The sequence below is a fragment of the Bolinopsis microptera genome, chromosome 13 (assembly GCF_026151205.1).
Source record: "Bolinopsis microptera isolate Bmic1 chromosome 13, MBARI_Bmic_1.0, whole genome shotgun sequence".
In the NCBI taxonomy this organism is placed as follows: Eukaryota; Metazoa; Ctenophora; class Tentaculata; order Lobata; family Bolinopsidae; genus Bolinopsis; species Bolinopsis microptera.
Window position 1 is genome coordinate 10,458,856 of NC_087084.1, and position 25,396 is coordinate 10,484,251.

General features: G+C 40.5%; 1 protein-coding gene across 3 annotated transcripts in view; it reads right to left on the reverse strand.

The window, feature by feature from the left end:
• Positions 1-5,184: 5,184 nt before the first annotated feature.
• LOC134825500 (golgin subfamily A member 4-like) overlaps positions 5,185-25,396 on the reverse strand; it is a 33,272-nt gene continuing 13,060 nt past the window's right edge. For all 3 annotated transcript variants that reach the window (XM_063837719.1, XM_063837718.1, XM_063837716.1), the window contains 26 exons: positions 24,516-24,647; positions 24,149-24,236; positions 19,741-19,864; positions 19,224-19,489; positions 18,915-19,042; positions 16,631-16,755; positions 15,750-15,874; positions 15,446-15,586; positions 15,107-15,211; positions 14,852-15,004; positions 14,617-14,704; positions 14,381-14,466; positions 14,116-14,208; positions 13,838-13,955; positions 13,601-13,707; positions 13,002-13,256; positions 12,533-12,673; positions 12,195-12,368; positions 10,990-11,934; positions 10,569-10,811; positions 10,267-10,392; positions 7,617-7,736; positions 7,251-7,352; positions 6,987-7,112; positions 6,580-6,798; positions 5,185-6,367 (listed from right to left, as the gene is read on the reverse strand). In XM_063837719.1, the coding sequence (XP_063693789.1) occupies positions 6,023-6,367; positions 6,580-6,798; positions 6,987-7,112; positions 7,251-7,352; positions 7,617-7,736; positions 10,267-10,392; positions 10,569-10,811; positions 10,990-11,934; positions 12,195-12,368; positions 12,533-12,673; positions 13,002-13,256; positions 13,601-13,707; positions 13,838-13,955; positions 14,116-14,208; positions 14,381-14,466; positions 14,617-14,704; positions 14,852-15,004; positions 15,107-15,211; positions 15,446-15,586; positions 15,750-15,874; positions 16,631-16,755; positions 18,915-19,042; positions 19,224-19,489; positions 19,741-19,864; positions 24,149-24,236; positions 24,516-24,647 (4,675 nt within the window). In that variant the 3' untranslated portion in view covers positions 5,185-6,022. The remainder of the gene's footprint in view (positions 6,368-6,579; positions 6,799-6,986; positions 7,113-7,250; positions 7,353-7,616; positions 7,737-10,266; positions 10,393-10,568; positions 10,812-10,989; positions 11,935-12,194; positions 12,369-12,532; positions 12,674-13,001; positions 13,257-13,600; positions 13,708-13,837; positions 13,956-14,115; positions 14,209-14,380; positions 14,467-14,616; positions 14,705-14,851; positions 15,005-15,106; positions 15,212-15,445; positions 15,587-15,749; positions 15,875-16,630; positions 16,756-18,914; positions 19,043-19,223; positions 19,490-19,740; positions 19,865-24,148; positions 24,237-24,515; positions 24,648-25,396) is intronic.

The following is a 25,396-nucleotide window of genomic DNA, read 5'->3' on the forward strand; positions in this document are numbered from 1 at the left end:
GGGGATGTTTTGCGATATAAGACTTATAATTTCGGCGGAAAATGTATGAAGTTTTAAAAGTCGATTTTGAGGACGAAGATCGCGTTTTTACCTACCTATCCAGGAGTCCCCTTTCTTGTTGGCGAAATTCTCTACTTTCTTTTGATATTTTAAAATTGAAATTTGACTTGATTGGTGGAGAGTTATGGTTTGTCAAAGTGAACGTTTTAAAATGAGAGCGCAAATTCTTTTATACGCGCGTAGGTTCGGCCCAGGAAACCCTACCGGCTGGGGTATATCTCCAAAAGTAAAATAGATAGAACCTTCCGGTTTTCAACAAAATGTCCGTCTCGTAAATTTAAAGGAGCCTCCCCAGGAGGACAATTGGGGACAATTTAGATTCTGAATTAAACCAAAAAGTTTGATTTTTGGCTAAATTAAAGATTGCAGCTTTTAAACTTTGCAAAGTCATGTCGTTGTCATGACTACTAAACTAAATGCAGCGTGTGAAAGGTAAACTCGATGTGACGCGCGACGCCCAACGTGCTGTTGAAAATCTATAACCTCTAGCAAGCCCAGCAGGCGGTAAGGTTTTCTGGGTAGGCGAGAGAGCTAAGAGTTCATAGTTCAGCTGCAAAAGAAAGCAGAAGGAAGGGGGGGGGGGAAGTGGAAAGGGGGGGGGGGGGGGAGTTGCAGGGAGGTAGGGGGATGTTTTGCGATATAAGACTTATAATTTCGGCGGAAAATGTATGAAGTTTTAAAAGTCGATTTTGAGGACGAAGATCGCGTTTTTACCTACCTATCCAGGAGTCCCCTTTCTTGTTGGCGAAATTCTCTACTTTCTTTTGATATTTTAAAATTGAAATTTGACTTGATTGGTGGAGAGTTATGGTTTGTCAAAGTGAACGTTTTAAAATGAGAGCGCAAATTCTTTTATACGCGCGTAGGTTCGGCCCAGGAAACCCTACCGGCTGGGGTATATCTCCAAAAGTAAAATAGATAGAACCTTCCGGTTTTCAACAAAATGTCCGTCTCGTAAATTTAAAGGAGCCTCCCCAGGAGGACAATTGGGGACAATTTAGATTCTGAATTAAACCAAAAAGTTTGATTTTTGGCTAAATTAAAGATTGCAGCTTTTAAACTTTGCAAAGTCATGTCGTTGTCATGACTACTAAACTAAATGCAGCGTGTGAAAGGTAAACTCGATGTGACGCGCGACGCCCAACGTGCTGTTGAAAATCTATAACCTCTAGCAAGCCCAGCAGGCGGTAAGGTTTTCTGGGTAGGCGAGAGAGCTAAGAGTTCATAGTTCAGCTGCAAAAGAAAGCAGAAGGAAGGGGGGGGGGAAGTGGAAAGAGGGGGGGGGGGGGAGTTGCAGGGAGGTAGGGGGATGTTTTGCGATATAAGACTTATAATTTCGGCGGAAAATGTATGAAGTTTTAAAAGTCGATTTTGAGGACGAAGATCGCGTTTTTACCTACCTATCCAGGAGTCCCCTTTCTTGTTGGCGAAATTCTCTACTTTCTTTTGATATTTTAAAATTGAAATTTGACTTGATTGGTGGAGAGTTATGGTTTGTCAAAGTGAACGTTTTAAAATGAGAGCGCAAATTCTTTTATACGCGCGTAGGTTCGGCCCAGGAAACCCTACCGGCTGGGGTATATCTCCAAAAGTAAAATAGATAGAACCTTCCGGTTTTCAACAAAATGTCCGTCTCGTAAATTTAAAGGAGCCTCCCCAGGAGGACAATTGGGGACAATTTAGATTCTGAATTAAACCAAAAAGTTTGATTTTTGGCTAAATTAAAGATTGCAGCTTTTAAACTTTGCAAAGTCATGTCGTTGTCATGACTACTAAACTAAATGCAGCGTGTGAAAGGTAAACTCGATGTGACGCGCGACGCCCAACGTGCTGTTGAAAATCTATAACCTCTAGCAAGCCCAGCAGGCGGTAAGGTTTTCTGGGTAGGCGAGAGAGCTAAGAGTTCATAGTTCAGCTGCAAAAGAAAGCAGAAGGAAGGGGGGGGGGGAAGTGGAAAGGGGGGGGGGGGGGAGTTGCAGGGAGGTAGGGGGATGTTTTGCGATATAAGACTTATAATTTCGGCGGAAAATGTATGAAGTTTTAAAAGTCGATTTTGAGGACGAAGATCGCGTTTTTACCTACCTATCCAGGAGTCCCCTTTCTTGTTGGCGAAATTCTCTACTTTCTTTTGATATTTTAAAATTGAAATTTGACTTGATTGGTGGAGAGTTATGGTTTGTCAAAGTGAACGTTTTAAAATGAGAGCGCAAATTCTTTTATACGCGCGTAGGTTCGGCCCAGGAAACCCTACCGGCTGGGGTATATCTCCAAAAGTAAAATAGATAGAACCTTCCGGTTTTCAACAAAATGTCCGTCTCGTAAATTTAAAGGAGCCTCCCCAGGAGGACAATTGGGGACAATTTAGATTCTGAATTAAACCAAAAAGTTTGATTTTTGGCTAAATTAAAGATTGCAGCTTTTAAACTTTGCAAAGTCATGTCGTTGTCATGACTACTAAACTAAATGCAGCGTGTGAAAGGTAAACTCGATGTGACGCGCGACGCCCAACGTGCTGTTGAAAATCTATAACCTCTAGCAAGCCCAGCAGGCGGTAAGGTTTTCTGGGTAGGCGAGAGAGCTAAGAGTTCATAGTTCAGCTGCAAAAGAAAGCAGAAGGAAGGGGGGGGGGAAGTGGAAAGGGGGGGGGGGGGGAGTTGCAGGGAGGTAGGGGGATGTTTTGCGATATAAGACTTATAATTTCGGCGGAAAATGTATGAAGTTTTAAAAGTCGATTTTGAGGACGAAGATCGCGTTTTTACCTACCTATCCAGGAGTCCCCTTTCTTGTTGGCGAAATTCTCTACTTTCTTTTGATATTTTAAAATTGAAATTTGACTTGATTGGTGGAGAGTTATGGTTTGTCAAAGTGAACGTTTTAAAATGAGAGCGCAAATTCTTTTATACGCGCGTAGGTTCGGCCCAGGAAACCCTACCGGCTGGGGTATATCTCCAAAAGTAAAATAGATAGAACCTTCCGGTTTTCAACAAAATGTCCGTCTCGTAAATTTAAAGGAGCCTCCCCAGGAGGACAATTGGGGACAATTTAGATTCTGAATTAAACCAAAAAGTTTGATTTTTGGCTAAATTAAAGATTGCAGCTTTTAAACTTTGCAAAGTCATGTCGTTGTCATGACTACTAAACTAAATGCAGCGTGTGAAAGGTAAACTCGATGTGACGCGCGACGCCCAACGTGCTGTTGAAAATCTATAACCTCTAGCAAGCCCAGCAGGCGGTAAGGTTTTCTGGGTAGGCGAGAGAGCTAAGAGTTCATAGTTCAGCTGCAAAAGAAAGCAGAAGGAAGGGGGGGGGGAAGTGGAAAGGGGGGGGGGGGGGAGTTGCAGGGAGGTAGGGGGATGTTTTGCGATATAAGACTTATAATTTCGGCGGAAAATGTATGAAGTTTTAAAAGTCGATTTTGAGGACGAAGATCGCGTTTTTACCTACCTATCCAGGAGTCCCCTTTCTTGTTGGCGAAATTCTCTACTTTCTTTTGATATTTTAAAATTGAAATTTGACTTGATTGGTGGAGAGTTATGGTTTGTCAAAGTGAACGTTTTAAAATGAGAGCGCAAATTCTTTTATACGCGCGTAGGTTCGGCCCAGGAAACCCTACCGGCTGGGGTATATCTCCAAAAGTAAAATAGATAGAACCTTCCGGTTTTCAACAAAATGTCCGTCTCGTAAATTTAAAGGAGCCTCCCCAGGAGGACAATTGGGGACAATTTAGATTCTGAATTAAACCAAAAAGTTTGATTTTTGGCTAAATTAAAGATTGCAGCTTTTAAACTTTGCAAAGTCATGTCGTTGTCATGACTACTAAACTAAATGCAGCGTGTGAAAGGTAAACTCGATGTGACGCGCGACGCCCAACGTGCTGTTTAAAATCTATAACCTCTAGCAAGCCCAGCAGGCGGTAAGGTTTTCTGGGTAAGTGCACCCCATGTGCAGGAATCTTAAAATAGCGCAATTACGCTAAAACCCGTTTACTGCAGTGACTGGTGTTCAAAATAAAATGTAATGGAAGATTAAATTAAATACTCGTTGTCGTACGTTGTATGACCCGCCGCGCCTGAGTGCGCGGCTCCCCTGTATCGTAAAAACTCTAAAGTGAAACGACAATGGGGGTCAGGACGTAATACATACAAGATACTCGTCTAAATTCCTTCGAAGTATCTAGGCTTGACGCGACGATGCTCTATTTAGAGCCCTCTCGCTTGCAGTATATACAATATAGCGCGCGACAGCCTTGACGGATGTTACTCGTCTAAATTTCTTCGAAGTAGCGCGCGCCGCTTTCTTCTCGAAATGGCCCGATGGCAAGTGCTACGAAGTACCGCGCGCCGGGCCAGATCATTAACAATGGTCAAGCGACCGCCGTACGCGTAGACTCATGGCTAGGTGAAAGCTTGACGGATCAGAATGTTATACTTGTCTAAATGTCTTCGAAGTAGCGCTCGCCGCTTAATTCTTTTCGAAATTTTAGCCAGATGCAAGTGCTTTCTTTTTTGAAATATGACCGAGCCGGCGAGGCGAAGCTTGCTTCGAACTCGAAGTAGCACGCGCGCCGGTTCAGTATTAACGGGTGATACTCGTAAAATATCGGTTCCATATATTGGACCATCGACGAGTCCAACTCGGCGCGCGTCCTGGTAGGTTGTAAACCTACAATGTACAAGTTCAGTACATGAACATCAATAATTGTTACCTAGCTTGTTGATTTAATTGACGATGTCAACCCTTCCAGATCGTTGCTCTGCGAATTAACAGAGCAACGATGCGAAGTAAGAATGATAGTTTGCGCGAGTCCTCCAACCTAGCTTGCTAATCTCTCGCTAGTATCGGTTCTCTTCATGTCACATATGACATATGCAAGAAGCTCGAAAAGAGCGCCACGCCTAATGAGAATTTGCATTGTTAGTTTGACTAACCTGTTCCTAAAAGCAGACATTGTTGATTGTATGTTTCTTTCTATCACATTTCGCACGTCAGTCGCTTAGCTCAAGCTGTTTTGAGGAGTCTGAAGTCACGCGCGATGGAGGGATTAAAGCTTATTGCTAATGTAGCCCGATATCCAGTATGATCAATCATGCGATCACACTCTAATAACTAAAACAAAACTCAAGATTATCTTCTTTCAAAACAAAATTGCAAATTATTCCAGAAAAACTAATGCGTTATATTTTCACATAAATCAGGCAAAATCATAATCTTAAACTATTTATCAATATATGAACACACTATAGCATTAATCATATTTACACGGATATTTAAGCACAACTTTGAAATAAAATCAAACTCAAACGTAATAACTACGCATGTAGCATGCAATCTAACAATCCGTAACCTCAAATAATTATTAACAATGAAGTGATTAAAGCTTAGTCCTGCAGGTTATTGCCTTACTATGCACTTTGCGGCTTGAAATTTCCTTTTAAAAGTGATAAAATTTGGTGCCAATATGATAACACAAAATGTTACCACTTTTGAGAGAAAAATGCATGCCGTAAAATGCTGCAGTAAGGTAAACTACTGTAATTCAATGTCCAAATCATGACCAATCGATTAAATTTTATTTGTGTAACTGTAGGCTATTTATAAATAAATTTCCCACAACTGTACGATGGTTAAAACTTTAAATAAATTAAAAAATGACTGACGTTCATCAACGACAAATGTACATGCTTTAACATTAACTTGCGTTATTGTTGCCTGCAACAATAATTTATAATTTATCAACATTAATTAGAACAGCCAGAAACCCAAGAGTCAAGTTTCTGATTCTTCTTCAGGAAACCACGGACTTGAAACCAGATCTACTGACTTTGCTATCATTGAGTAACGATAATTTGAAGTCAACCAACAATGGTATTTAATAAAGCTACTTCTTTAACCAGAATTTATGTCACAAATACTAATTCACTCCGCTGAACTCCGCAGAATATTTAACTTCAGAACCTAATCCTCACGTGCTTCCTCCGCGGAGAATCTCAGACTTTTCCTTCTCAGAGAACTTTAAAACGGCCAGAATAACTTTCAGAAGTTGGTCAGTGTGCTCACCCTTCAGATATTTATACATGACATCCTTCAAGTAATCATACTCACTCTCCAACATATACCCCTCGCTATAGTCACTTGATATGGATATTCTCCCTGCTGAGATATTGTAACCGGGGAGTGGTCGGTCTGTAGGTCTGTCTGTTTTTCTGTCTTTCAGAATCTCAACTTCTTTGAGAAGTCGCTGTCTTTCTCGGGAGCTCTCTTCCATTACTCTGTTTACATCTTCAAGATGTCTCTGTTCGTTTGACTCCTGCAAAAGTTATAATAACTATATTTTTGTGATTTTTAAAATGTTACACTATCACTAGGCTTTATTCAGTAGTCGTTAATCGTTACCCATCTCACTTAATAATACTCTCTAAATAATCCTGGAAAATGATAGTGTATGTGTATCAAGTGACATGACGTCACAACGCACGTGACATGACGTCACAACGCACGTGACATGACGTCACAACGCACCTGCCACTGTTTTAGCCTCATCTCATATTCCTGGTTAGCGTTAAATATAGCCTCGTTCTTGATCGTCTCAATCTCTATCTTATGTCTCCGAATCAAGTTTTCTAGATGTTTCTTCAGATCGGCTGTCTCCTCAGGGTTAGACCTGTTTCCGGGAACGTGATCTCCCCCAAGGTGGGTTTCTAGTTCCTGTATTCTGTTCTCCAACTTATCTGTAGTTTCCTGAGATTTCATATGCTAATTAAGTTTATAGCAATATAAGAACATTTGTAAAGCGTGATTAATAAATAACTCTTCATCTCTTTAAAGAAGTGATGTTGGTTACTTTATTAATGCTAAATTCCAAAATGTATCAAAGAATTCCAAATGTGGAAGGATTTCAGTTTAAGATTTAAGTATGAACAGCGAACCTGCAAGTTCATGTTGTAGGCCATGTCTAGGTTGAAGACAATCTCGTCATGCTCAGTTCTGGGAATGGTATCTCTCCGGATATTATTCAGCTCAGATAAATTATCTTTCTTCAGCTTGGAGATCTCCTGTGAACCGGGGGTTCATGTTTATTGTTTAAATTAAATTTTTCAAGCGCGGTATACAAACTCGTAGTTTGAGTTAAATACGATACACTGTGTTTGAAAAGAATTGCGGTATACAATATTTGGTTGTGTTCTGGTAACCTGATCACGTGATTCAAGAGATTCCTGAAGGTCACACAGCTGTTCTCGTAAGGAGTGAGACTTCTTCTCGGATAATAGTAACTTACTGCTGTACTCCGAAACCTGAGATAAGGAGGAATATCAGAAGAAAGATTGTCTAGCAACAGGAAGGTAAACATCGCAGTAAAAATGCTAATATTTAAGGTTGTACAGTTGCACAGTTAGAAGTTAATAACTACACAGCATTAATCAGTTATTGTAAAATAGGAAAAGACACAGAGATAACAAAGACAGAGACACAAAGATAACAGCAAAATCATGAAATTCAAAATAGTCGGAGAAGATTGAGAGAGTTGAGACCAATTCTTGTTTTAACTCGCGGCTGACCTGGACGCTACACTTTCCCTGAGCCTTATCGGCCTCCTCTTTCGCGCCAGCTAGCAAGGATTCCAATTTCTTAACCTGAGTTTGTAGTTTTACTATCTGGCCCTCTTCTTGTGTTACTTTCTGAGGAAACGACATTGTGAAAACGTATTATATGTGAAAACCTATTATTACCAAATTAATTTGCCATAATTTAAGCGGATCTACAATATTTACAGAGAACATAATATTTTCTTCACAAGCGAACCGTAAAATCTTGGTTTGAGCAGTAGCTTTTGGTAACCTGATGTTGCGCATCTGGGTATTTCACAACTTTCCTACACAACCAACACACATGAATTATCAATCACCATTTTCTACAATTTACTCGCTTGCTTTGTATCGTTTTGGCTTATCAATCACATTTAACAAACACTAATCATTCAACGTCTTTAATCAAGAGCCTGTAGCGTTTTATCACAGACTGAATCACTTGAAACGGTACAAGTTGACTGCCTTATGATCACTTCAAACAACATCAGTATCTTTGGGATACACAGCCATGCAGAGAGATACAGCTGGGCAGCGTACTGGCTGTTTGTACTTCTGTCATCCCTCATTGGAGACACCCTCATCCTCTATGCATCTTCCCAGAACGTATTCAAATTTAATAAGTTCATAGTCACAGTCATCCAGCACATCGCAGTATGTGACCTTGTGTTTGCAGTCACGGCAGTGTTTCCTGCAGCTACCTCGTTGATCGCTAATTCATGGGTACTAGGAGATGCTCTGTGTTATGGTAAGGTCTATATTAGCAACTACATCTACACAGTAGGGATGGCTTTTGTTGCTGTTGTGACAACCACCAAACTCCTGCTTCTTAAATATCCAGTTCGGTGTGCACATTGGACCAAGAGACTGGGACACAGAATATGCAGCCTCGTTTATATAATTCCTCTCGCAATTCCGGCAGCCGTTCTTATTGTGGATAAAAATGACATTGAATTTGATTATACAACCTATAACTGCGAATACATGAACCAATCAGATGTGTGGATGAAAATAGCGCTAATTCTTGCTGTGATCACCATGTTTCTTCCAAATATTGTGATTCTTGCTACAACAATCCCAACCCTGAAGTACCTAGCAACCGCCTGGAAGACCGCACGACGTGCCCGGGCAAGTTCCCCCCTGCAAGGAACTTTAACTGTAGCGCTAACTGCTACTATCTACTGCATCTCGACTTTACCTATGTTTGTTTTCTACATTAGCAAAGAAGATCCTCCAACCCTCTTCCAAGTCCGATTTAAAAGAATAGCAAATTTCATGGGTATAATAAACATAATGTCTAATTTTTACATCTACACTCTGACGATTAAGAGTTTCAGAGATTTCCTTTCTTCAAGGATTTCTCTATCCTATCAGCTTGTCTGCGAACCATTACAACTTCAGGTACAACTTATATCAAACAGCCATCTCATACAAATAAATACAGATAAATCACGTATTAGTACACTACATGCAATGTATGCCTCAAGTATAACTTAACATGAATTATCACAAATAATAAACAGAGCAATATATTTTTAGATGAAGGCGAGCAAGATAGAAGAGGAGCAGATAGGAGCAACACACAGATAAACGAAGCATCTGTTTGAATGTACACGATAAACTCAGAGTATCATGATCATGTAATTTGTGATTAACTTTGAGCTAAAATTGGACTGCCATATCATGAGTGATGTAGGTGTGCATTATGTAATATACTGATTGATATAATACAGTAGTTCATACTTTTAAGATAATGGACGATTACCGAGTTAGCAGAACGAAATTCATTTTGTTATTAACAATGTTTTTTTCTAGAATATCTTGATAATTTGTATCCCAAGAGTTAGCATTGACGTCACAGAAAATAAGGGTATTTTTCATCATTTTTTGTGACAGTAAGCAGTAAGGAAATTTCTGAAATTCGGTAAAATCATGTTCAAACTTAGTCTGTATTAAGACTGTAAGACTTTCATGTTAGCACATACATGTATTTTAATGCAAATTTAAACTGTATTGCTTGACATTCAATTCGTCATTGGTGTAGTGATAATTTGTCCCAAGATGCCAGAATTTATTTATTTATTTTACTTTTTAGAAACAAAACAAAGCAGTGAAGGCACAGTCATTGAAATAAGCTAAAAGATAATGCGACGGATTCTATTACGACGACCGAAATTTTGGCGGTCCGAAAATATGGCGAAATTTTCGGAAAACCGCCACATTTCGTACGTTATAAATACTAGCAGGAACCCGTCTAACCCAGAACCCTAAAGTGGTGTCAAGACTCGAGAGACTAAAATAATTATTACCTATTTAATTCGCGTTTTTGACACCAAAATTTTTTATTAGTCTGCAATGCGCAGAGTTTGAATCGAATGTGGGGAAGGGGAGTAGTTTAAGAGTGTAAAATTGTCGAAAAAAGGATCAAAATTGTCGGAAGAAATTATATTTTTCGAAAAAATGTTCAAGTTACTTTTGAAGAAAAGTTCAGGGAAAGGAATTACCCGCGGTGAATCGGGGTTTTAATGCATATTATTAAGAGCTGCTTTCTAACTTATATTTCAAACAAGAAAAGTGAGTATTCTGTGAAATTAAACTCTTTATATCAGTGTAAATATCGTACCTGCATTTTTTCCTGAAGAGCAATGTTGATTTGTTCCACATTTTGTGAGTGCTCCTTCTCTAGCTTGGTTTTCATCTCAAGGAGTTGAACTTTGTGTGCCCTTTCCAGTGAGTCTCTCTCTGACATCTGGCAAGAAATTAGTAGATGATTAGGGTCCTTTCAAACTTCATTTTGAATTTTCAGGTTAAAAAACAATATCAATTCGGTAAGTTTTACTTGGCGATTTTTAAGACTTAAAAAGCTTCCATTAAAATGTAAGCATATATTTTACAAATTTCCTGTTAACATCTTAAAATCAGTACCATTTGAGACAAAGACTCTACAATCTTGTTCTTCTCCTCCTTCAAGGACGAGAAACAAACGTCCAGGTTGTTAGAATGGGACGATAACCTAGAGTTTTCCTGCTGTAGAGCACCAAACTCGTCCTCCCGGGACGACAACACCGTCTCCAGCTGCTTGGTCCTATTCTTCAGCTCATTACATAGTTTAGTTAGATGTTCTTGATTTGACGTGTGGTCAGAGAGGTCGGATTTTAGGGAGGAGACCTGAGTGGGGGGAGTGTGGGTTTACTTATCGTACAGACTGGGTTAGAGATAGACTGTAAAGTGTATATCAGAAGTTTGTATTGGATACGAAACAGAAGAAGTTACTTGGGAGTTGGGAGTTCAAACATTTATTGTGAACTAAATAAGAGCAATAGTACAAATATATCTTTGGGCTAACCTGTTTTTCAAGATGAGAAATAGAGTTGTTTTTCTCCTTCAGATCCCTATAAGCTGACTCCAGATCAGATCTTAATTTCTCTTCATTTTCCAAAGAAGACGATTGTAAACCCTCTTGTTTCTCTAGATACGATCTCGCTGTGTTCAACTCCTCTTTCAATGAATTGATTTCTTGTTCTAGATCAACATTTTTCTTATGAAGAGTTTCACTTTCTCTTGATATAGTTTCTTTTTCTTTTTGCCAAGAGCCTGATTGAGTCTTGAAGTGCGTGACAGCCTCCCGCAAATTTGAACATTCAGTTTGTAGTTTTACTAATTCATCTTGTTGGTTACACTTTTCTTTTTGTAACGCGTCTAATTTTGTTTTAAGCTCAGAATTGGCAGACACGAAGTTTTCTCTTTCACTTTGAAGAGTTTCAGTTTCTTTTTGAAGGTTTTCTCTTTCGGCAGAGCTGGTAGCAGAGAGATTGTGTAATTGGCTGTTCATTTGTTCCTGAAGTACTGTCTTCTGTTCCATCTCATGAGAAAATTTAACTTCCATCTCTTCTAGTTGAGAAGTAAGATTTGTAATCTCAACTTCTTTCTGTTGAATACTCTGAAGACACTGCTCTAAATTTTGTGAAAGCGCCTTTTTCTCTAACTCTTTCTCGTTCAACAAAGATTCAAAGTCCGATAACTTTGCAGAGTTTTCAGAGTGACTCTTCTCAAGTTCTGCCAATTTCTCTCTCAGTTCGTTACTCGATTTTTCACCGAGTTCTAATTTGTGAAGTAGGTCTGAACGTTCCTTATCTGAGTCTGATATTTTCGAGGCTAACTCGGACGAATTACATTCCTTGCCAGAAATTTCCTCCTTCAGTTGAGTTACCTGCTGCTCAAGTTGCTTTTTTGCTTCTGTGATTTCAATGATTTTTGCTTCCGCTTTCTTTTTTAATTCCACCAGTTTCATCTGAACAGAATTCTTAGTGTTATCTTTTAAGGTTATTTTTTAGTGTTATCTTTTAGTGTTATCTTTTGGAAACTATTAAACGTATATTAAATCTGTAAAAACTACAGGGTGGGCCAAAAGTCAGTACCCATACATTGGCCTTAATAGCTCAGTCACTGACCCAACGTATGGGTACTGACTTTTGGCCCACCCTGTACAACTATAGACACTGCCTCTGACAATGAATTTACAAAATTTGAAATAATGTTCAATCTAGTAACCTTGAACTGGTTCCGTTGTTCGGCAGTATTCTTATGTTCGTCTTGTTCTTGAGATAACTGTTTGTTGAGATCCAATAAAATGTCCTTTATTTGGTGGGCGAGGTTAACCTCAACTATCTTATTGTCGTTATCCACTACTTCTCCTTTTACACTCCTGTGCTGTTCCAATACACTCTGAAATACAGACTGTTTAGAATATTGAGCAAAACAATGTTCATAACAGCCATAATTAGAGGGTTTCCTCACAACCGAATTCAAAAAGCTATTAAAAAAAGAGTCAAATTCCGTAGAATCAAGAATATAATTATTACTGACATCTTTAAAAACCAAAAACCTACCTTAATATCATTCTCCGTGCCCCTGAAGTGCTCAACTTGGTTCTGAAGCTGTTTCACCTCGTTACTCAGCTGACCTAACCTTGACTCTTTCTCTTCGCTCGTGCTCCTGTTACCTTCACTCTCCTTCTTATTCGATTCCACCTGAGAATTTTATCCGTTACACATAGTATGGTTTAATCGATCCCTTGAAGTTTAACAATCAGTAAAAAGCATTGTGATGTTTGTAAAGATGTCTTTATCCGTCGATGTACTGTATTTTTGGTTCTTGTCCCGATTCTCAGGGTCAGTCTCTTTGATTGGTTATCGTACGATCACATTGGGTAAGTCGATAAATCGGTGTGTCCTCTCTTTTTTTTAGAGCAGTCGTCCTAACTCTTAAACTATTTCTCTACGGTCAGTCTTGTCAGTCCTCAGGACACACGTGGTGTGACGTCACAGTCGTGTCAGTCCTCAGGTCTGTTGAACCCACCTCCTCTGAAAGTCTGCTGTTCTCCTCAATCTTCTCCTTCAAGATCTCCTTCAACTGTCCCAGCTCCTGCCTCAACTTCTCCGCCCGGTTATCTAACTCTTCCTTCTCCTGTTTTAACTCAGCCCGCTCCACTCCCACTGACTTCAGCTCCAGTTTCAGACGGTTTTCAGTTTCTGCGCTCTGTTCCAGTTTTAACATGTAAGACTCTTGTACTTCAGAGAGGGAGCTGTTGTGTGAATCTACTGTGCCTTTGTGCTGAAGTGTTAGCTGTGTCACGTGGTGTGACGTCATTTCATGTGGTGTGACGTCATTTCACGTGGTGTGACGTCATTTTACGTGGTGTGACGTCATTTTACGTGGTGTGACGTCGTTTCACGTGGTGTGACGTCATTTCACGTAGTGTGACGTCATTTCACGTGGTGTGACGTCATTTCACGTGGTGTGATGTCACTTTCCGAGCGGACTTGCATTTTTCAGGCAGGAAGTTTGTATGTTGCTTCGTGATGAGACAAATCCAATATATGGTGTAAATTGTTTAATGCACAAGTTTATGTACGCTTGACAGATAATAAGGGAAATTAATGAAATTCTCATCATACCTTAGTTTCAAGTTCATCTTTCAGTTTTGTGAGATTCCCTATCTTATTGTCCTGCTCCTTGACATAGCCTCTCAGTTTCCCAATAGCCTGGCTTGCTCTACCCAAACCTGGGAATAGTCATTTTAGTTTTATAACAATGGATTTAAGATAATCTTACTTTAAAATGATGTTACCAAAATAATACGATGTGAGGTCTGTTTAAGTTGGGACCTTATCCTAAAATTCCCAAATATTCACCTTCCTTAGCCTTTTGATGATTAGCTGTCTCGGACTGCAGTTTCCTGTCCAATTCTGATATTTCTTCTTTCAGCTTTAGTGACACAGCCTCCAGTTCTTCCTGCTTCTTTACTTCGTCCTGTAATACTCTGTCACAGTGCTGATCACGTGATTAAAGAACAAGTAGACATTAAGACATAGCAAGTAAATTAAGCTCTGTAGTTAAATTTGATGAGTGTTGGAGAATATGTACCTGGTGGGGGGGGGGGGGGGGGGGGGGGCGGCGGGGATCTATGTACCTGGTGTTGAGCAGCGAACATCTTCAAGTCCTCTTCTCTTCTCAACTCCAGATTCTTCACTTCTTCTTCTTTTTTCTTCCTTACTTCTTCCATCTGGATATTTACACTTATTTTATGACGTCCATAACAGTTCTATGCATTTTGATTATTTAAGTCAGAATTTTAAAGTAATCTTACATTTCAAAGATTTATCCAGAAATAAATGAAGAGTCGGCTGAGATTTATTCGCCAATTTATAAAACCCGAAACAAGGCCGGTAAAATACCTCAGCTTCAGATTTGGAGCACTGTTTCCGGAGAAGTTCGCAAGTGGTGTGGGAAGATTCCAGATCATTCTGTAGGGAAGATATCTCTGAAAGAAGAAATATTAGTATGTCCACATATTATCTTAGTGGAACATATGTAGTATGTCCACATATCTTAGTGGGAGATATATTGATAAGAGTGTTTATTTTTAACGCGATATTTTTTCGGATACCCGAGATATAGATATTTGTCTTACTTGAGTTGAATTCAGCTGCCTTGTTTATCATATCAGCTTCGAGTTTCGAGATCGATTTGTTCTTGATTTCTATATCGGTCTTCAATTCCTGATAAAATAATCTATGTAAAGCATGATGTAAGACGAAAATTTCAACGAATAATTAAAAAAATAAGTATGAAAGAATCAAACATGAAGATTTAACGTTTGTTATTTATTTAAACCCAAGTCACAGTTCGACTAAATAAACTCTAACCCTAGTTCTGGTAAGTAGATCACTAGACTCCTTTTTATCTCCCTCCAGCTCCTTTAATCTGACCTCCAGCTTCCTGACTTGCTCCCCCTTCACCTCACCCTCACCTCTACTGTGTTTCAGATCTTCTTCACTCTTCTTCAGATCACCTCTCACCTGAGTTTTACTGTTGTCAGGAGTATTCATTGACTTTTTAAACAATTTCTTTGTGCTCTCATACTACAGTGTTCGTTAAATCAAGATAACAAAGAACCCTACCTTTTCAAGCAGCTCACTCAAAGAATTCTTTTCGCTTTCGAATGTCTTCTTGTTTTGCTCGCATTCTTTTCTAATGACATCACGTTCTGATGCTAGTTCCGACAACTGAACAATTGGTTAAATTATTAAATTCTCTGAATGACATGTTCTAAATCTATGTTCTTTAATCACAGTGCCAACATATTTTAAACGTATTACAAAACTACAAATCTACTACATTTATTAAGGAAATTACAGAAGGAAGTTCGAGGAGTCCTAATCCTCCTCTTCTCCTAAGATGGCGTTTCTCTTGTCTCATATATGGATAAGATAGGAAAATAAAACCCATATAACACTGACCTTTTTATCTTTTTCTAATTTCTCGTTCTGCAACACGTCTAGTCCCTGTTTTAACTCTGATAGCTCTGAGTTCAGCTTCTCAGTTACTATGTTATGCTGTTGTTCTACTTCCTTTAGTGTTTCTCGCAGTTTAACCTCCTCCTGTTAAGTGATTACGTCAAAAATTAATCAATAAATTAATAACTGTTCTATCATCTAGTCAGCATTAAATTATTGAGAGTCAGTTATTTAGTTATTTAGTTATTTAGTTATTTAGTTATTTAGTTATTTAGTTAGTTAGTTAGTAAGTTAGTTAGTGACTAACCTGAGACAGACGCTTGTTCTGAGATTCAGCAGATGCTAACTTCTGTTGCAGTGAGTTCACATCGTTCTGTAGCTCGTTTAATCTCTCTTGTAGAAGTCTGTTTTGTTCGGACAGTATCTCCGTACCTGAAAATTGCAAGCACGTTAAACATTGTTTAGCTTCAGAACACTAAACTTGCAAATAACTTGTTCACGTGTCCCCACTCATAAACTTTTCTTATGTTAACCCGAATGAATTTAGACAAATATACACAGCAACAGTTAATCAGACGTTGAGATAGCACAGATCGTCGGATTCAGGATTAAGGAACTCTCTAACTATGAAATATTTAAAACCCAGACCTGTCCATACGACATTAACAGAAGTAAGATGACCAGCTATTTCCGGAACAAGCATTACTACACAATACAACTGAGCAGCGATACAATGGCAACCAGGGCTAACAGCGAGCCAAGCAATCCATTATTGTGATGATTTTGCAGAGTTGTTATACAGATCTTTAATTTGATCAGCAAAATGAGGGCATTGCAGACGAATGGCTCAATTTTATGTTCATATTATATAATATGGCAGGACTACGGAAATCAGAGCGCAACAACAACCGTAATGCTGATAACAACCTCGTCTTAATACCATAGGCACGTCCGCAAGCATTACTGAATCAATTTCACTGTATACCATCACAGATACACTGTCCATAATTCACCAGAAGCCACAGCGTGGGCTATAATATGAGGCCAAAGCCCAAAATATGGCAATCAATTTCTCGGAAATAAATCGGCTCTACAAAATATCCATATATTGAAAGTTGAGAGTACGGTTTAATTTCAGTAAATTCCATACTTTTGTTAATTTTTTACCAAATTGAAACTGGAACTCACCATTAGCCTTAGAATCAAGACTTTTCTCCAACGCAGAGTGCTGTTCCTGCAAAACAGCGTGTTGCCTGACTATGTTGTCTCTATCCGTCATCACACTGTTTATTGCTTCCTGTAGCTGCGAACTCCTGAGATGGATTTTGTTAATGAGTATACACAATACACATGGGAATCTACATCAATAGCTGGTCACTGCTTGAATCGGCGCGCGCGGTGAATTATCTTTAAATCGAAATCGCGCACTATATAATGAATCCTCGTGCCGTTCAAACTACAGAATTTTCTTTCATCATTTAGATGTCATCGCGCCTTCCATAAACGAAATATCCAACTGTGACCATTTCCGATACCAAACAATGATGATGAAATACTAAAATACCTTACTATTTGAAGATACACCAACTATATATATAAACCTACGCCGCGCACCGTCATTTTGGGGATGTGTAACGACTGAAAAGAACCTGTGTTGATGAAGGAGCACATAGTTCAAATTCCAAAGGCGCACCTTCTGCTAATTACACTGGCAACCACCAGCCTTTAAATATCCAGCACGAGGTAAACACGACCTTTTCCTTGTACTTTTCACACTGTTTACACGTGCTATCTACTAGAATCTCTCGATTTGCTAACGATTTGATTTTAGTAGAAGATAACGAATCAATTTTCCGCCACAGGAGGAACCCTGATCGTGTCTACAGGAAACTTCAAGCCAAGAAAGAGGAAGTATAATCCGGATGAAATTAATCATATTTCTGGTCCTTCTTTCGCAAATATACAGACAGCTTCCCAAACTAAAGTTTTTTCAAACATTTCACTAGATACCGACGAGTTTGAAGATGAGTTGGACCTGGAGGAAATCGACTAAGAGGTGGAAGTACCTCGCCACGAATCATTAGGAGATCAGGCTAATTGAGAGGAATAACAAATCCGCTGTCATCAACAGCTATCAATACTTCGCTGTCTTCACTCTATGATCGTCATGAAAAAGAAAAGTAACGATCGTACAATCATAGAGTTATGACAGTGGAACAGGGAACTTTCACGTCGTTGGTATTTTCAGTATTCGGAATCGCTGCACCAGAATGCAAGACCTTTCTAAGAAACCTATTTACCAGGATTGCTGAAAAAGGCAAGACTTATACAGCAACGTCGCCAATTGGAATATTTCAGTTTAAATCGGGATTTTCCTGATGCACGAAGATTTTTGTAGTACACCGAAATTCCATTACATTACACATGGAACAACGGTTCTAAAAAGTGGTCACCACGTAAAACGCACAGATTAGATCCAGAGGCGCAGAATATAGTGACTAGAATGTACTATGTATCACCTAAACAAAGAGAATGTTTCTACTTACGGATTTTATTACTTCACGTTAGAGGGGCCAAATCATATGAAGACCTTAAGAAATATAATGGACAAGAATATGCCACGTTTTGTGATTCATGCAAGGCGAGAGGTTTATTGCCAACCTACATCCATTTATTCACATTTTTAACTCAGGTTAAATCTACGCTCAACGTCCCAAGTGTTGAGTCATTTGATAGATTATGTCATTTTTCCTATTCCATTCAGCACAAATTTCCTTTTTATTTATCACAATTCATTCATAAGTAAAAACTTCAATTTGAACAAAAAACAAATCTATGAAATGAGACGGTGAGGGACCTGTACGAAATGATTCAGATGTGTAATATATGTATTTTCAGAAGCAAAAGTTGTTGGATCGTGTGCAAAGTTTCAGGGTGATAAATTCTTAGACTCGATATTCAGTACACTCAACTGAAAACCACTTCCGCAATACTGAATACGATTACTCATCACTCATAAACGCTGATCTTTAGCTTTGACCACTGACAAGCTTTCTCCCTGTGCAGTGACCTAGGGGCCAGGGCCCCCTAGTATACTATAATACTAATACTAATATATCTGAGAGGGGCACGAACTAAATTGAAAGACAGCTTCATCAGCGAGGATTTCCAACTAGATTGTAATGAAGCTAACATAGGTAATATTAATATTGTTTTGATGTATTATATTTATGAATTGTATTGTAAGTTATTGTACAATTTACCTTTTTTGAAAACATCGGTAGTACGGCTATTTAGGTATTATGTGCATACTACCAAACAATACAAAAATCATTTTTGATCGCTCTTTACAAATAAGTCGTCTCCTACTTATTTATAGCTGTTGACCATCCAAATTTAAAAAATTAGAAAACAAAAAAAACAATTAAAGCATTAGAAAATGCTCGACGATATCAAAAAGTTTCGGACTTACTTCATTTTATGTTCTTCATCTGAGTTCTTCAGTTTTCTCCTCAGCTCCACAACTAACTTGTCCAGATCCTTACTAAGCACTTCCAGTTCTTCTAACTTCTTATCAGTAACCGTCTTATCTTTCGTTATCTAAAAGTAATTTGATCATTACACAGTAAATATATTTTCTGTCACATTTCAATGTGAATTATACGAAATCCCCACACAATTAGTAATTACGCACCGACCATTTTACTTTTTAAATTACAATCTTCACGATATAGCTCACTGCTCAGAAATGTATCAAAATAGTAAACAAGCAGAAATTAACCTTATCAAGCTGGTTCTGCAGTTCAGTAACAGTAAGCTGAGAAGCTTTAAGGTTATCAGTAGCAGAAGAGAGACTATCAGCTAGATCCACACACTCAGTAGTCTTAGTCTTCAGCTGATCATGTAGAAGAGAAGTACTCTTCTCACAACTCTGCAGTTTGTTTTGGAGATTAGAAACCTCGTCGTTTAATTGAGCACAGTCACTGTTGGACTCAAACACGTGTCTTGTTAGGTCTGATATCTCCGTATCTTGTTCTTCTTTATCATCTGGGAGTTGGAAATGAGTAAAATTCTGGAAGTAAATGTCAATGGTATTCTGGAGGTGAAATAAAGTGATGTCTTGGGAGGACGTAGTGAAATAAGGTGAAATTTGGGGGCTTGTCGTGCAAGAGATTCTAGAGTGTATCGCAAAAACTATTACAGCTATAATTTATAGTTCAATCTGTTTCAACTTACCACAGCATAAGTTATTTATTCATGAATGAAGTTTCCTTACAATATCAGTTTGCGATTCTTACCACGAAGTTTGGTAATTTGTGCTTGCATTTCCTTGATCTTAGTTTTGAAGGGAGTCAGTTGAGATCGGTGAGTTTCCTCGAGCGCCTCCCTTTCGCTAATTTTACTGTCTTCTAGCTTTACTAACTGAAGAAGTTATTAATTTAGCTTAATTATGGAAAGATTGCTAAAATGTGTGGATATATCCACACTATATATAGGGGGGGGGGTGTCATGTCCGTCTATGTCCGCCTATGTCCTGTCCTTTTTGGATTCTATGAGACAACGGACGTGTTTTTTGGGACATTGGCGGACACGGACGGACATTGGCGGACTCGGACGGACATTGGCGGACTCGGACGGACATTGGCGGACTCGGACGGACATTGGCGGACCCGGACGGACATAGGCGGACTTGGATGGACATTAGCGGACATTGGTGTACATTAGCGGACAAACATTTTGAGGACTGAAGAGTACTGAAGAGTACTGAAGAGTACTGAGGAGGATGGCTGAGAAGGATGGCTGAGGAGGATGGCTGAGGAGGATGACTGAGGAGAATGACTGAGGAGGATGACTGAGAGGGAGGAGAAGGATCAGGAAGACCCAGGAGGAGGAGGAGGAGGAGGAGGACCCAGAAGGAGGACCTAGGAGGAGGAGGAGGATGACTGAGGAGGAGGAGAACTCAGGAGGAGGACTGAGGAGGACTGAGAAGGAGGAGGACTGAGGAGGATGGCTGAGGAGGATGGCTGAGGAGGATGACTGAGAGGGAGGAGGAGGAGGAAGTGTAGGAAGAGTACTGAGGAGGAGGAGGAGAAGGACTGAGGAGGAGAAGGAGGACCCAGGAGGAGGAGGACCCAGGAGGAGGAGGACCCAGGAGGAGGACCCAGGAAAAGGCCCCAGGAGGAGGAGGAAAACTGGGAAGGAGGAGAACTGTTGAGGACTGATGAGGAGGACTGAGGACGAGGAGGAGGAGTAGGAGGAGGACTGAGGAGGGGAGGAGGAAGAGGACTGGGGAGGATCAGGAAGACCCAGGAGGACCCAGGAGGAGGAGGAGGAGGAGGAGGACCCAGGAGGAGGAGGAGGACCCAGGAGGAGGACTGACGATGACTGAGAAGGAGGAGGACTGAGGAGTACTGAGGAGGATGGCTGAGGAGGATGGCTGGGGAGGATGGCTGAGGAGGATGACTGATGAGGAGGACTGAGGACGAGGAGGAGGAGTAGGAGGAGGACTGAGGAGGGGAGGAGGAAGAGGACTGGGGAGGATCAGGAAGACCCAGGAGGACCCAGGAGGAGGAGGAGGACCCAGGAGGAGGAGGAGGACTGAGGAGGACTGAGGAGGAGGACTGACGATGACTGAGAAGGAGGAGGACTGAGGAGTACTGAGGAGGATGGTTGAGGAGGATGGCTGAGGAGGATGACTGAGGAGGATGACTGAGAGGGAGGAGGAGGAGGACTCAGAAGGAAGAGGAGGAGGACTCAGGAGGAGGACTGAGGAGAAATGCCCAGCTCAAGATTTATGCGAGATTGCGAGCCGGACTCATCGCACAAAATTTGTAAATAAATGAGGAAACAGAAAAAGTTTAACTTAAAAGTTGAGGGAATTAGGAACTTAACATGTATTTTATACTCTTAACGTGTATTTTATCACTTGTTTATAGCGTGAAAACTTCGACGTAACGCGCGCGAGATTTTTGCGAGTTTCGTTTAAATCTCATAGCTAGGCTCACAATATCGTGAGATTCTCCGCGAGATTTCGGCACCCTCTTTCAGCACTACATATTCGGTCGCGCGCTTGCATTTTCATCGCTTTTCAGCGTGTTTATTCACTGTACTGTCTAAGTCTTAAAGGATACTAGTTGTTATAAGATCAAGATTCACAGTGGTTACTATAGTTACCATGGTTACCATTAAAGGAGGTACTATTCCTGGCTATATTCTTTCTCAGAATATACTTGATACTGCCATAGGCATAGTGAATATTTCTTCATTAAAAGTTTGAGAAAGGGTCTCTTCAACTGGAGAACTGACTTATTAATCCTAGCAGGTAATTAACTCTGGATCCTCATCACATTGATTCCATTCTAAATTCTAGCCATAAACAAAACAAACATTACCAGATAACTCCGTTTACAATAATTTGACATGTTCCAGTGTGAACGAGGCCTTCCCCGGACAAATCCTTAAATGCCGGTCTTCTCAGTCTCTTAGTTCTCTAGATGAAGTACGAACAGTATAATCTATCGGATAACGTATATTACAAGGTGCTCTGATGATAATTTTAGTAAAATAATTAATAATTGCCAAAAGAATGACCGCTGACGAGACTCGAACCCGAGTCAACTGCTTGACGAGCGCACCCTCAACCATCGTGCTACGTGAAGCTTACCATAATTACAATATGTAACATAATATAATTCATGAAAATACGCACGTAAATTTTTCGTTATTTATGGATCCATTAACAGTGACATACTTTTCGCTTACAAAGGGACTCGCGAAATCTTTTTAAATAGAAAATAATTTGTGGGGCAAGAAATCTTGCAGGCTGGAGGGGGGGGGGGGGGGGGGGGGGGGGTGGGGACTGGGGAGTACATTTCGTGAAAATCGCACTTCTAGTGTCAAAATCCAATCTCATCGCACTTTTTTTAGAATCTTGATAGGGGGAGAAATGAGAAGGAGGACTGAGGAGAACTGAGGAGGAGGAGGACTGAATAGGAGGAGGAGAAGGAGGGGGACTGGGAGAGGACTGGGGAGGAGTAGGACTGATGAGAAGGATGAGGAGGAGGACCCAGGAGGAGGAGGACTGAGGACCGAGGAGGAAGAGGAGGAGGATGAAGAGGAGGAGGAGGACCCAGGAGGAGGAGGACTGAGGAGGACTGAGGAGGACTGAGGAGGACTGAGGAGGATGGCTGAGGAGGATGACTGAGAGGGAAGAGGAGGAGGACTCAGGAGGAGGAGGACTGAGGAGGACTGAGAAGGAGGAGGAGGAGGAGGACTGAATAAGAGGAGGAGGAGGGGGACTGGGGGAGGACTGAGGAGGAGGATGGAGGACTGAGGAGAAGGATGAGGAGGATGACTGAGAGGGAGGAGAAGGATCAGGAAGACCCAGGATGAAGAGGAGGAGGATGACTCATGTCAGGAGGAGGACCCAGGAGGAGGACTCAGGAGGAGGAGGAGGACTGGGGAGGAGGAGGACTGTTGAGGACTGATGAGGAGGAGGACTGAGGAGTACTGAGGAGGATGGTTGAGGAGGATGGCTGAGGAGGATGACTGAGGAGGATGACTGAGAGGGAGGAGGAGGAGGACTCAGAAGGAAGAGGAGGAGGACTCAGGAGGAGGACTGAGGAGAAATGAGAAGGAGGACTGAGGAGAACTGAGGAGGAGGAGGACTGAATAGGAGGAGGAGAAGGAGGGGGACTGGGAGAGGACTGGGGAGGAGTAGGACTGATGAGAAGGATGAGGAGGAGGACCCAGGAGGAGGAGGACTGAGGACCGAGGAGGAAGAGGAGGAGGATGAAGAGGAGGAGGAGGACCCAGGAGGAGGAGGACTGAGGAGGACTGAGGAGGACTGAGGAGGACTGAGGAGGATGGCTGAGGAGGATGACTGAGAGGGAAGAGGAGGAGGACTCAGGAGGAGGAGGACTGAGGAGGACTGAGAAGGAGGAGGAGGAGGAGGACTGAATAAGAGGAGGAGGAGGGGGACTGGGGGAGGACTGAGGAGGAGGATGGAGGACTGAGGAGAAGGATGAGGAGGATGACTGAGAGGGAGGAGAAGGATCAGGAAGACCCAGGATGAAGAGGAGGAGGATGACTCATGTCAGGAGGAGGACCCAGGAGGAGGACTCAGGAGGAGGAGGAGGACTGGGGAGGAGGAGGACTGTTGAGGACTGATGAGGAGGACTGAGGACGAGGAGGAGGAGTAGGAGGAGGACTGAGGAGGGGAGGAGGAAGAGGACTGAGGAAGATCAGGAAGACCCAGGGGGAGGAGGAGGAAGAGTAGGAGGAGGAAGCATCTAAATGTTATTTCCATTTTTGTCCGTTTTTGTCCATTTTTGTCCGTTTTAAGGTTTTAGTTCGCTCTATTTTTTGTCCGTTTTGAAAATATAGGGTACCGAACGGACAAAAAACATGATCCCCCTATAACAGCAAAAATTGAACATTTTATTTAGCAATTTAGGTGTACATTAATGTCCGCCTATGTCCGCCTATGTCCGTATATGTCCGCCTATGTCCGCCTATGTCCGCCTATGTCCGTCTATGTCCGCCTATGTCCGCCTATGTCCTGTCCTTTTTGGATTCTATGAGACAAGCGGACATAGACGGACGTGACACCCCCCCCCCCCCCTATATAGTAGTTCAAGCATTTTCGATATCAAAACGTGACGTCACACTCTCGCTCACGTGACGTCAGATAAGAGATTATATTACCTTATTCTCCCAGTTTGTCTTCTCTTTTGCTCGTTCCTCGTTCAAAACATTTAACTCGCTAGCAAGCCTCTTACAGTGCTCAGTCAGCCTGGAATAGTGAGGCAATGAATATAGCTGCTTCATCGTGAAGAATTTTGAATATAAATGAAATAGTTTTTAAAAGGTGACATTCATATTTAACTTCATTTTTCAACTTGATCATGACTATTAAAATACAGCTAATGCATCAGGCGAATACAGAAACTGACAGATTTACGCTCCGCTAAAACCACGAGACAAAAAACAAAACCGCACAAGGAGAACAGATAATAACAGATAAAGAAAGATAAAAACAGATAAAAACAGATAATAACAGATAACTCTTTACCTGGTGATATCAGACTGCAACTGTTCCTCCTTCTCCTTCAACTCCTCCTTCTCGCTCCTCTCTGAATCATACTTCTCTTGAAGTGATCGTAGCTGTGTTTCTAATTCCGTGTTCTGTACCGTTTTCTCCTCTCTGGTAGTTAATCAATTAGTTAAATATATGTACTAGATACGCTAACCTACTATCGACTTTAAATTTCTTATTTAGTATACAAAATATATATATATATATATATTATGTAAACCTCATCTAAGATATTAGACGACACATATTACACAGTGTTGTACTGCACTTTATTTAACTACGTACTTATATCATTACAATGGGATAAGATGTAAGATTATTGTGAGATCTTGGCTGTAGGGTATTATTACATGACCTCTAGAAGTCTATGATAATTAGTAACATATGAGTTGACCTAGAAACCACCTCATATGAATTACATTCATCGTCGAAATTATTATATTATGTGCATAATACATTATTTATAAATACCATACGTTGGCAGTCTTTATGTATGTACATTGTACCTATTTTTCAAGTTCATTTCTGGAATGACTAGATTAAACACTGCTGAGTATAAGTTTTATCTTAATAGTGGTGTTATTAAACTTCAATATTATAATATTATAGTACATACTTTATGAACAGTGTAAACTGAAATGGCGTACATTATTACACTGTCCACGGTTCTATGTCTAATATAATGCATATATAACAGTGGTCTCATAGAATATAACGCAGTGCACTGGTTTCTAATGTAACATGGTGAGTGGATAGGCGGCAGTAGATGTACAATACATAATATGTTTCCATAACTTACTCATTTTCTGTATGATTAACTGAGGTAAAGTTACCTTAACTGAGGTAAAGTTAAGTTA